Here is a 13,002-nt window from a genome sequence, read left to right on the forward strand (position 1 = left end):
CATGGCATTTTCAGCATGGTAGTGCCAAAAAAAATCATTAATCCACTACAACAGACAACTGGCCTGTGCTGTGTGTGGAGCAGACCTCCAGGAGATTTTTAAAAAGTAGACAGTATTGCCATCTTTGCTACTACTCCTGGCCTAAACTTACAATGTTCTAAGGTGCAAGGATGGAGCTGAGATATGCTGTTCTACATGACTGCCTGGAACTGCAGCCATTTTTATGCATGCACACAAATATAGATATAAATGTTGGACACACACACAATTTATTCAGGGATAAAATATTTTGAAATAAGACTGCTATTTCACCATGAAATAACAGCATTTATATAGTGCACCGCAAGGCTGGGAAGTGTTTTGTGTACATTGCCTTAGAATAGAAGTATATATTATTACATCAGAAGTAACCAAATCACATCATCCTTGACCACTAGTCATGCTAGCTGGGGTCTGGTGGGAGTTGTAGTTCAATATCATCTGGAAGACACCATGTTGGCTGTCTCCACTGTCACCTGCCATTTCCCCACCCCACTTTTAACTCACTGATTTTCATGGTGCTGGGCCACCACTGTCTTTCTTTCACTGAGAAGTACTGGCAAACAGCAACAGCCTCTCTAGAAAGGCTTCTTCCCATCTCAGTGCTGCATCCTCTCCAGCCACATTTACTTTATTGGCCAAGGTGAGGCCCAATGCAATGGGACATAGCCCACAGAGAAGAGGCAACAAATATTGTTCTCATAAACAAAGCAACAAGAAGTGCTGAAAATGAAGATTTCCAAGCACTGCACTATGGAAGCATTCATGTTTAAGAAAGTGGCAGGCAGCTTACATGATGTGGTGCTACTACCACTGACAACAACTTTTTGCCACCTTTGCGCAATGTGTGGACACACTGGCACAGTCAATGTGTGTGTGTGTGTGTGGGGGAAATATGAGCAGCAAATTGTTGACGACCTTGGGAGGTTAGAAAAAAACTTTATGTAGGTGCAGGGGGCACAGATCTGGTCCATAGGTTAGCCATCCCTAATATACATGCCTACACTTTCCAGTCTGTCACCTTTATTCTGGAATGACCCCAAGATCTCCAAATAAACAAATAGCTCCAGACACATTTCAGCTCTCACAACCATACAAAAAAGCCCATGGTAAGGAGGAGCATAATGATTTGGAATGGGAAAATAGTAGGCAGCAGAAAGAGTTGTGCCTCCCCCCCCCTTCAGCTTCTCTATTGCAAATTGCCACCTCACAAAACTGTCACGCTTTTTTAAATACACATATGCATATCACATATATTTCAACCCTAAAATTCTGTGATTATTTCCCCCCTTTTTTAACCCTTTGTTTTCTTTAGCAGACTAGGTGGGTTGGGTATGAGCAGAAGAAGGGGACATGAAGACAGCCTGTTTAATTGTTTTCCCTGTTCCCCACTCCGAGCTCCAAATCACCTCCCTCAAATTGCCGAGTGGAAATATATGGGAACAATGCATCTTTAAAAAGCAGTTTGGGAAGGACATTTTTCAGCTGAAATAGGCCAGAGGGGAAAGGATCAAGCAGCTTCTCTTCATCCACCTTTTATTTACTCATACCCTGGCCATAATATTTTATAACAGCATGTTTATTTGAAAATGAAGTACTGTACTGAAAAATTAACGTATCTCAAAACATCTAACAATTTAAAACAGCAAGCAGGCAAGCAAACTATTACAGCCTGAGGAGGAATTGGTTGAAGATCAGGACTGTCCTTGAGTTCTTGTTGTCTGTACTAAGAACCAAACAGACAAGGACAGATAGATTCTTTGGGATAACTGCCATGCCTTTCCTCCTAGCTGGAGAGAAAGGATGTAGGAAATCTGGAGGTTCTCTTCCTACACTCCCATAATCATCTAGATGAGGCTTTAAGTAAACGTTCAAGAGCCTAGCCTCGTGATGTTGACACAAATGCTCCGCAAATACACTATGCAAAAGAATGAAAGATCATTATCCCCCCTTCTTTCTCCCCCCCTCTCCCCACAACCTCACAAGGCCAATGACAGCAGTGTCTCACCCCAAATTTAACTGACCTGTAGAAAGGACTCTATGAATTGAAATTAGAGATGTTAAATGTACCCTTGTATTCCATGAAAACCTTTCAATAAAAAAATGATAATTTTGAAAGCCTATGTGTAACAACTGCTGTAAGGGAACACATTATTTCCTAGATGAGCTTCTTATAATGACATGCAACCAATCTTTGTTAAAATGTAACCATGTTCCAATTTGGACTGGAATAAGAAATTGAAATAAAAATGTGATACCTGGGTGCGATTGAAAGCCACTCTTGCAAAGACAGCTTGGGATACACTGGCCCTCTTCAACTCATCCCTGACTTGCTGGTAGATATCTGGAGAGACTTCCACTGATGAATTTGTTGGCTCTGGTTTGACTGTTCTAGGGATGGGCGGATGGTTTAGAAACTGTTGGTTAATAGCCTGCGGGTGTTGATGAGCCAATAGCCGGCTTACTGCAATCTGCTGGTTTATCAAGTGGGCCATTGCTATCTGTTGCCTGACAAGTTGTGGACTGAGTTGAGGTGTAAGAAGACCAGGGCTCATGATTGGCTGCAAAGTTGGCACTTGGTTTCTGATCGGAGTACTGTGGTGAATTTGACCGTGAGGAGACTGTTCATTTGTTTTGCCCAAGGTTGCCAGCTGGTTGATATTTGGTAAGTGCATGGGACGCTGGCCAAGAACACAATATTCTGAGAGGTTGTCTCTTTCAACTCGTTCCACTGTTCAAAAAAATAAAATAACATAATTATATCATAATTTGAGTGGAACACATAGCAGGATTTTTTTTATTAAAAAAAAAAACTGATACAACCAGCAATTCCAACCAGTTTAATGCTAAATCAGCTAATGCCACAATATTCTACGCTGAAATAAAATTAGTAATGTCTACCTCCATAACTTTTACATGCAGTAAACACTATAGGAAAAGGATATAAGCAACAAAATATTGAATTCCATAACTAGAGTCACTGCCTGCTTCAGTCTGTTTGTGCTATATTCCTGCAAGACTGGGACACAGCTAGGAAAGACACACACACCAGGAAAAATCCCATGCAGTGCCTCAGAGTGCAATGTGCACCCTCAAGCCCTGTTTTCAGGAAGAGGGGCAGGGATGCACATCTCTAGCTGCATGGTGCAGAGACAATCAGAATCACACAAGCTTCTGGGTCATGTGGCCAGCATGACTAAGCCACTTCTGGTGAACCAGAGCAGCGCATGGAAACGCTGTTTACCTTCCCACCAGAGCGGTACCTATTTATCTACTTGCACTGTGACATGCTTTCGAATTGCTAGGTTGGCAGGAGCAGGGACCGAACAATGGGAGCTCACCCCTTATTATTTCTTCAACTAGCATAACACTCCTCGCTATTCATAGTATTAAAACAATTTAAAACACAAAATATGAATGAAATCAATACACCAATAAAAATCACTAAACCAATTAATAATGTAGACCACCTCAAATATTCAATAGTATCTTCTTCATGGTGAAAGGCTTTTTTAGCTAGATCATTCTATCTCCCATGTAGAAATATATGAGTAGTTCAGTATTCTATACACACAAGATTCCAACTACACAGCACAGAGTTAGGCAATTCAAAGTGAAATGTGTAACGTACACCCTGTCGTCTCAGTACTTTAGATAAAACATTTTTAGTAAAAATTCAAAAGTGCAAGTAGTTCTCACATCTTAATCCCTGCTAATGTGTAACATCCGAATTAGCTCTAAGAAACTTTCAAGCCCTCTACTGAATTACAGCCAGATTTGACGGGGTACTTGTGAACAGTGAGGTATTTTCTTTAGAGGGTTATTTTGTTTCTTTTTTTTAGTTCTATCAAAACTACTATTAAATTAAACACCTGATATTTTGTTTTATTTCAACAAAGTATATAGAGCGCACAATTATGCCTGCATTGATACAGCTGTAAAATCAAGAAAAGTTTGCCCCAATGCAAAGATTGGCCTTCTTTTCTAATTAGTATTTAAGAATTTTAAAAATAGAGACCTAAATCTGTTAATTAATGCAGCCAAATATATTTCAAAGTTTGCAAAACTGAAAATACATTTCTTGGTTGATGCTATTCTTGCCAAGTTTCCACACAGACCCAGTTTTTGAGCCAAGTTATATACCCCTATAAAAATAACGTTTTGAAATGGAAATGTTGCTAGGCCATTAACCTTTTCATTGCCAACTCTGAAAGCAATAGTACACACACTATCCGGCTAGTATTCAGTACTATACATTTCCCTCATTATCAGGGCCCTTTTTTGCACCACCACACCAGAAACACACTTTCAGCCTTTTAAAGCTTTCCCCAATGCATGGAAAATGTCGTTACCAATAGGTTTTCCAACCTGTTGGCAGACTATGTCACTTTCTAATAGCCCAGATCATATTCTGCATTGTTACCATGGCATATATTTAAACCTGTGGACTTTGGACAGTCAACCCACCAATGGTAGCAAGGTTTAACAGAGCCATATTAGACAGGAAGTGAGATTGCCACATCTGCAATTGAATGTTTTATCAAAGAAATACCTGTGGACATCCCTGCCACTGATAAACCACATAAAAATGTGGCTATATAGCAGCATTTATAAAGCTGCAAGTTCCACATAACAAAGGCACAGAAAAAGGCAATACCTTAGGTTCTGTCCAGGTTATAGGTTTTGAATCCATATGTCAGGGGTGGCCAACTCCAAAGAGACTGTGATCTACTCACAGAATTAAAAACTGGCAGTGATCTACTCCCTTTTTGGGTGTTCAGGTCAAGGTTGTTGAGCATTTTTTTAGGAAGGACAGCCTTGTTTTTTTTTGGGGGGGGGGGGGTTCAGGTCATATTTGTTGAGCTTCTTTTAGGGAGGAGGAAAGACCAGGTGCTGGGAGAAGTTGTTGAGCTTTTTTTAGGGAGGAGGAAATTCAAGCCTAGGCTCAAGGGAGAAAGGGGAACAACAGCCGCTCACCAACAGATCGCTGGGGAAACAAACTGCCTCACTGAGTAAATTCCGTCTTCCATTATGCAGATCATGCAACAATGGAGGGCGGGGCGAGGGGGCGGGACTGGATTCTATTTTACCTACACTAAGGAAAGGGACCCAGCAATCAACCGCAATCTACCAAAACCTCCCAGAGATCTACCAGTAGATCGTGATCGACCTGTTGGACATCCCTGCCATATGTGTTTGGTCACTGGTATAAATGGTTTATGAAGTCACAATACCACTACCAGCCTCAAGGAGGCAGTTTTGCTGCAGTCTGGGGTATGCTGCTACACAGACTACATAATTACTAGGCTCTACTTCACTCTATAGCCTGGGAGGTGCTTTTCATGTGGTAACTTATTTAAAAACTGTGATTATCTTAATTACTTATTTCTTTTCATCACAACCCACTTAACCCAATTATGAGCAAGGGGGTAATTTCAAAATCTCATTTCCAGTCAACATTTATCTTAATGTTTACCCCAACCTTCCATCAATGCTATTTACTCTCTTAGGCCAACAGAACTGTATTTGCACATCTGTGACGGATAAGGCCAAAGGGATAGTTCCACCATAACATTTGGCAGCCACAGGGTGACTCCTGGAGAGATCTCCTGTGACTACATACAAGTGAAAAATGTAGCACAAAATAGGTCATCACAACACTATGCATGCTAATGATCCAAGAAATCTTATTATCCAGAGCCAAGCTGTAGTTCACAGGAGCTTCTACAGGCAAGTTCCATTGATGGACTACTCCAGTAGCACATGGAACATGAATTAATCTAGAAGCTTCCTGCATCTGCAAGATGATGACCAGAGAAACTGCTGATCACCAAAGTATTTGGGATTTAAATAACTTTCTACAGCTTAAAGACACAGATTTTCCCTCAAAGTATACTATTTGAAAAAAGAAGGTGAGCACAACACAAGGTATGTCATAATACTGAGCTAAGTTGGTAGGCAGTGATGAGTATCAAAGCTCAAGATCAATAAAAAGATAACTTTTGAAAATAATTTCTGATATTTGAGAAGCAGGTGCAAAAATGTTAGCAGATATATCAAGGAACCTATGGCCTATTCTGCAGGCAATACTTGGGCACATTAGAGAGCAGTATGAATTTGTTCTGGAAAACTCCCATTACTTTTAGGAAATACATGTGCAAAACTACTGAAAAGTTGAGGACAGTCGACCAGTCAAAGATCAGCAGAGAGACTGAGTCAGAGAGACAGATTATACAGGGTGAGTCTTTTAAAAGAGGCCCTATGGAACATGTGTACTCTGTATCCATGGGACTCTTTTAAAGGATTCACCCTGTATTTCCTTTAACAGATTTAGAGAGCTATGCACAGTATGAAGAAGTACTTTGTCTCTCCTGCATCTTCCAACATTCAGCTTCCTTGGGTGCCCACAGGTTTTAGTGATATGAGAGAGAGAGAGAGAAAATCTTCACTTTCTCCACACATCTGAAACAGCTTGGGTTGGCCTCTCCTTTATTATATGTTTACTCCAAAATTGACCATGGACTTCTGATTTACACACTTAAGATATGTCTTTGTAATGTCTCCCAAATTTTACAAGGAAACAAACTGCCTTGGATACCTTATTCTTCCCTGCACTAATAAAATGGATGTTGAAGTTATTAGTGTGAAATAAAGATATGCAAACTTTGAGGCATGCTAAAGTATCTCCCCTATATTAGAGAGGTACAGAAAATATTCATATTAATATTAACTTGTTCAGACTGGTTTAACAATTGCACTTTACATATTTAGTCATTTAACTGCCTATCAAAACTGTCCAAGGCACTGGGGGGGGGATGCCGTCTTGTTATTTACACGGGAAGAGACCGATTAACACGTGTCTAAAAGGCGATCGTGCACACACAAACGTACACCATACACCAAACCTGGAAGTGACCCAAAAACGTCACTCAACATGTCATGAAAAGGGTGTGACAGGGGCATAGTCAGGCATAACTGGGTGGGGAACACTTTATATGCACTCCACCAACACAAACAGGTACTGGGAACAGAACCTCTGCAAGAATGGTCGTCAACTGTATATTGAAACTGAGCAGCATACAGCTAAATAAAAGAAAGAGTACTCTTTCTGAACTGCACCCATCCTATTTTGTCATGGAGATCAGTCATAAATGGTGAATTACATTAGAAGGCAGAAAAAGAACAAGGGTATCAATCACACTATTTCCAAAGGTGTTGTTTATGCTGACTGTTGACTAAAGGTTTATTTACAAGTGAGGCTTCAATTGGCTTGTTTTTTTCATCGAAACAGAAAAGCATACATGAGGAAGGTTATATAAATTCTCATAATTACATGGCACACATAGCCCAAGAGGGATTCAATGACTGCTGTTAGCATAATACTATTATAGGTACAATAATAGTAACAATAAGAACACTAACAACCACAAGCTCATCTTGCAAACTCACAACCCAAAAGGTAAAAATAAGACGGAGAAGAAAGGAAGAAAGGTAAAAAAGGACAGAGGCTTACAACTGAAATTGGCAAGATTGTGTACATTCAATTTCTCCTGTGTATCTCACTCAACAAGTAATTCTAAACCCACAAAAACCCATGGCTTTTTCATAGACAACTGTACCCAAACTTCTTTTTAGAACTTTACATGAAGATGCAGATGCAGCTAATCAAACTCCAAAAATCAAATATACATGGCGTAAAGACACATAGCCATGAGCTGCGTGAAAACCTTAAAATATTTCAAGCCTAAATAGTTCTGCTGCATTTGTAATGGGTTTCACAAACTATACAGCGAGCATGTTTATTTCAAGTTCTCTTTGCATAAAGCTTTTCCATCTGTTGCTAATGATATCAAATTATTGATTGTTCGGTTTCTTATATTTGTTTAAATGTTAAGTATATGTTCTGCAACCTAATGCTTTTCTTCTTCCAGAGAGTTTTTTAAATTTTTGCTGTGCATTAGTCATATTTACTTTGATCTTCCAGTATGTATAATTATTTTACTGTTTGTTTATTTCAATGGAGTGGGAGGGGGAAAGGTTGACCAAAGAGATCTATATGTGGCAACTTGTAACAGAATCACATAGCTTATGTTTAGGAAATCATGGTTTTGATTAAGAAGGAACCAGTTAGTTCCCACTGCTTTATTAAAAGAGACATTAGTAGATAAATAAGAAACACATTTCACACAGCAGATCATGTTCAACTGCAATGCCAATAAAATAATTTTGAAACCCTCTTCTACTTCCCATTTACAATAGTAAATTAGAATTGGTTTTCTGCTGCCTCAACTGGATTGACCCTGCAAATTTTGTAATCTTGCTGAGCAGATTCAAAATCCCTAGGCCCTTTTTTAATTTCAAGGAATGCGTTGAGATTGAAGTTTACAAACAATCACTGATCTCACACATGAAATAAATTCTTATTTCTAAACATTTGGTTATGAAGGGGAAATTAAAATCATAAGAAATTGAGATGTGAAATTTTAAAAATGCCAAAATCATCCTTTGAGATGGTTTTAGATGACCATAATGAAGTTCTGTATCTGTTTATTTTTCATACATACTATACCTGTATTTTTTTTAATTGTTGTTTTACCTCCCACGTTTAGCTGATGCATCAACACCACTTGAGCCATTTTAGAGCAGCTTTTGTTTATTTCACACATACCTTCACCTTCCCTTCCTCCTCAAGCATACACATACATACAGACACACACACACACACTTCTGAGCAGCTATAAACAGGCTGAATCTCTTGAACAGCGCACACACAATTATCCAGAAAATTATTCGGGCTTAGATCCTTGACCTTTTGAATGAAATCAAGGTCTCATTCTGCTTTCACTGCACTCAACAATTTAACTGTACACTTACTAACGAGAGAGAGAGAGAGAGAGAGAGAGAGAGAGAGAGAGAGAGAGAGAAATAAAGAAAGAAAGAAAGAAAGAAAGAAAGAAAGCTTTAACAAACTGAATGCTAAGAAAGTAGAAGCCAACTTAGTGGTTGTAGTGGAAAGTCTGAGAATTCCATATGGGAAGGCTTTCCAGCATGATTGAAGATGCTCTTACACAACAGTCCAATGGAATAGGAAAACCATCCCCTTTTCTCTTATAAGAGAAAGGGATCCACTAAACGGCCTTGAAGCTGTGCAGTTCCTTTGATTCTTTTTAAGTTAAGTGCATATATAAAAAAATACTTTCAAGTATTCTTTTTTTACCTTGAGACAAAACATTTAAAGAATTTGTTCAAGTTCATACACTGTCTGCTTAAACCAAAGAAAGTCTTTGTATCTTAAAAAATATTGATAATATTGTATACAAACCCACCTATGGGTCACTTCATCATTTCACAATAAATTTCAAGCATTTGAAACCTGTTCAGAGGTATGGCAATGAATGGTAGCTATAATTTATTTACCTTTAATCTTCTTGTACTTTTTATACCATCTCCCAAATTCCTGGCACTTGGTTGCTGACACATTGGCATAGTATGTGCTATTTACAATGGATGATATCATACTCTGGAAGCAGAGAGAGAAAGAAAAAGTGTTTCCACAAAGAAAACAATCAAAATCCTTTCAAAAGAAAATGATATATAAGTGCAGACTCAACTCATCAAATCTTAAGTCTTAAACTGAACGGCACTCCATAAAACCTACTTCATAGCTCTCAAAATTGGCTTTATCTTCTATTTTGTATCACTAGATGTAATTACCTTCATTATTAATTATGCGGGGAAAGATCCCGTATGACTTAAGACTTTATGTCTCCAGTTTAGATCCACTTGTCACTTTAATTTATACTGGGTATTATACAAAGAATCCTCTTACTAAAAGCATAACTAGAAGCACTGTCACAATAGTGAATACAAAGGGTAAGAAGAGTTGTGATTTAGGAACCAGATCCTAAAGGTAAGATTAGTGCTCCAGCATGCATAATCCAAATAATGCTTTTCAGATGTTTCTCTTCTGCTTCCAACTGCAACAAAGACCACACAGCCAAGAATCTGGGAACCTTCGTGCTACTTGCTACAGAACAACAGTTAGGCAAATAAGTTAAATTAATATAATTTATAGAAACGTGCCATTAATCCTTGTATGAAAATTCACACAGGAGACAAATTACAGTGCTACTGTGAATAGATGAAACTAAAAATAGTAGAATATCAAACAAGCATATGGATTTGAAACAAAGGGTACCTTTGGACCACTGGAAACTGACATTAGGTGCTAGATCTTTTTACCATTTCAGCACACACCACTAGTTTGAGTCTGATTGCACAGAACAGAGGGTGATAAAAGGCTCTGCTCTTCTGCTGCTCTTCTGCTTTTATGGAGTGTATTTTTATTCATTTTATTTATTTCAGAACTTATTATATCTTCCAATCATCAAAATTCTCTCTAGCTCACATAAAAAACACAAATTATTACCATTTCTCCTAAATATATAAAATGTATTCAAATGCTATGGCACAATCCCTAAAATGATAACGTGGTAGCTGTCTATAGATTCTGAGTGATCAGGAAATGTTGGTTTTAAACCATGAGGGGTAGTTTTGGAAAAATTTAATTTTCTTTTGTGTTTCTTTTGTGTCTTTTCAACATAATTGATTTCACTTCTGTAACACAACACAATGGGTTCTTCATATTTCTACCATGGACCTACCTCACTCCTTATTAACTGTTCCTAATTTCCAAAGTCAAGATTCTGGCATAATTGTGATTTACAGTACAAAAGTAGGAACCATATTCAAAAGCATTATCAAAGCAAGAAATCCAATACAGTATATTCAACATTATACTATATGGGGATTCTCAGTCCTATGGAGCTGTAGTTTTTTTCCCCCCATTGAAGATAAATATATTTGGGGAAAACAGCTTGGGAAAGTGGGATATTTAAACTCAAGGTTCCAATCCAGATCACCCTCACCCCAGGGAGGGTGTTCCAGTAAAATATCCAGTTTGAATTTTTCGGACTAGCCACAACAGCACCCTCAGAAAGTTTTTGGCCTCTCAGAGAGTGTCGTATGTGAGCAGATGTTAATTCACTACTTTAAATGTCACAGTTGTCTCTGAAATTTTTGATTCAGCTCAGCTGCAAACACTTTCCACTGCTTACCCTCTAATCCTCATAAAGGCATCTTTAGCACTGCTGCCACCACCAACTCCACCTCCCAGGCAGCACTTCCACAGCCACAGAATGGGGACCAGCCCTGCTAATCTCTTCTCCAGCTCTTAAAATGAAACCATTCTTAGCATGGGCATATTCTCAACATTCAGACAACATGGTTAGTCATAGGCACACCCTTAGGTTTATCTAGCAGGTCATTAGTGTAACGCACACGCAAAGAGAGGTGCTGCTACTATGTATGGGAGTGAGGAACAAAAAAGGCATATACAATGAATGACGAGGGGAAGTAGTCTTATGTCTGCTGTCCTTAAAATCAATGTGCTGTGCATAGGTTTCCACAAGGAAGGCAAGGATTAGGACAGCAGGTTTAATCCCCCCCCCCAGACAACCAAGGAAAAGAGGCTCTAGAGAAAACTTTTAACTTTTTATGAAAAACATAGTTTTTATTTAAATATTCTGCACAACAGGCCAGCACAATGCATGCCCTAAGGGAAATACAGGCCACCAGCTACACATGGCAGCCCACCAGGAACATGATAAACCTGTTTTTGCACTTGCTGTGACTACAAACCTCAGGATGGAGATGGGGTAATCGAAGGCCACACCTGTGCTATACATTTAAAGCAGCATCATAAAATCATAGAGTTGGAAGAGACCACAAGGGCCACCCAGTCCAACCCCCTAATCATAGCTTCCCCCAGAGACTGCTGCGAAGTGTAGTTTGTAAGGGTGTCTTCCATAGTTCTAGTTACAGGCAGGTAGCCATGTTGGTCTGCCATAGTCAAAACAAAATAAAAAAAATTCCTTCCAGTAGCACCTTAGAGACCAACTAAGTTTGTTATTGGTATGTTATTGGCTCCCAGTACGTTTCCGAGCACAATTCAAAGTGTTGGTGCTGACCTTTAAAGCCCTAAACGGCCTCAGTCCCGTATACCTGAAGGAGCGTCTCCACACTGGAACTGAAATGCCAGAGAAGTAGCAGGTCTAAATGTTCAAGCTCAGGAGTTCAGATTGTAACTTGTGAATACTATGGTTCAGTTGAGCTGATCACATATGAACTAGATGGAGCCTGTAGCTACACTGACAAATCACAATTCTACATTAAGTGAAAACTCAGGGAACTGTGATTTTTTTTTTCAACCAGTTAGTTAAAAAAATGTTGTGTCATACTGTAGTCTGACATTGTAATAAGTTACCTTTAGTTAAAGAAAACCATGCTTATACAAGTTATGAACATAACATAAAACTGTAGCTTGTTCCGAAGTGAAAGCAGAAACTTTATCCCCCACCATCTCACACATAAGGTAGAGACAAGTAGGACTGGAAAAACTCACTGTGGCTTTTTCACAGTCATTCTAAACATGGTTATATCATCTGAATCAAGACTATGGATGTTTTATCTCCCTCACAAAGTGGAATATCTTTGTTTTGAAAAATGATTTCTCTGAATGATGAAAGTTGGGGTTCTGCCAAGAAAAAGAACACCCTACTCCCTTTAGGCATGCTACTTTGGTGATATTAAAATGAAGACTGGAGGGAGAAAAGTGATGTCTCCTCTCAATAATTGCTTTGTTTCACATTATCTTGTGGTAAGGCTAGCCCTAGGTTCCAGAGATCACATATATGGCATCTGACTATTAATTAACTGAATCAGTATTTATCAGTAAGCTGCTTCAAAGCTCTTAGCCAGTCCCACGCATTACGTAATTTCCAAGCCACTACCTACTATAATAGTGGTAAATTTGTAATATATAGCCTGATCCTAGTGTCAACAAGACACGAAGCTGACTTTGTATACATATCTACATATATATGAGTAGCTGTTTTATTTTAT

General features: G+C 38.8%; 1 protein-coding gene across 2 annotated transcripts in view; it reads right to left on the reverse strand.

Moving 5' to 3' along the window:
- SATB2 (SATB homeobox 2) overlaps positions 1 to 13,002 on the reverse strand; it is a 120,047-nt gene that overhangs the window by 57,989 nt on the left and 49,056 nt on the right. For both annotated transcript variants that reach the window (XM_033169283.1, XM_033169293.1), the window contains exons 6-7: positions 9,457 to 9,559; positions 2,298 to 2,770 (exon numbers count right to left, since the gene is read on the reverse strand). In XM_033169283.1, the coding sequence (XP_033025174.1) occupies positions 2,298 to 2,770; positions 9,457 to 9,559 (576 nt within the window). The remainder of the gene's footprint in view (positions 1 to 2,297; positions 2,771 to 9,456; positions 9,560 to 13,002) is intronic.

This window comes from Lacerta agilis, chromosome 1 (assembly GCF_009819535.1).
Source record: "Lacerta agilis isolate rLacAgi1 chromosome 1, rLacAgi1.pri, whole genome shotgun sequence".
NCBI classification, from domain to species: Eukaryota; Metazoa; Chordata; class Lepidosauria; order Squamata; family Lacertidae; genus Lacerta; species Lacerta agilis.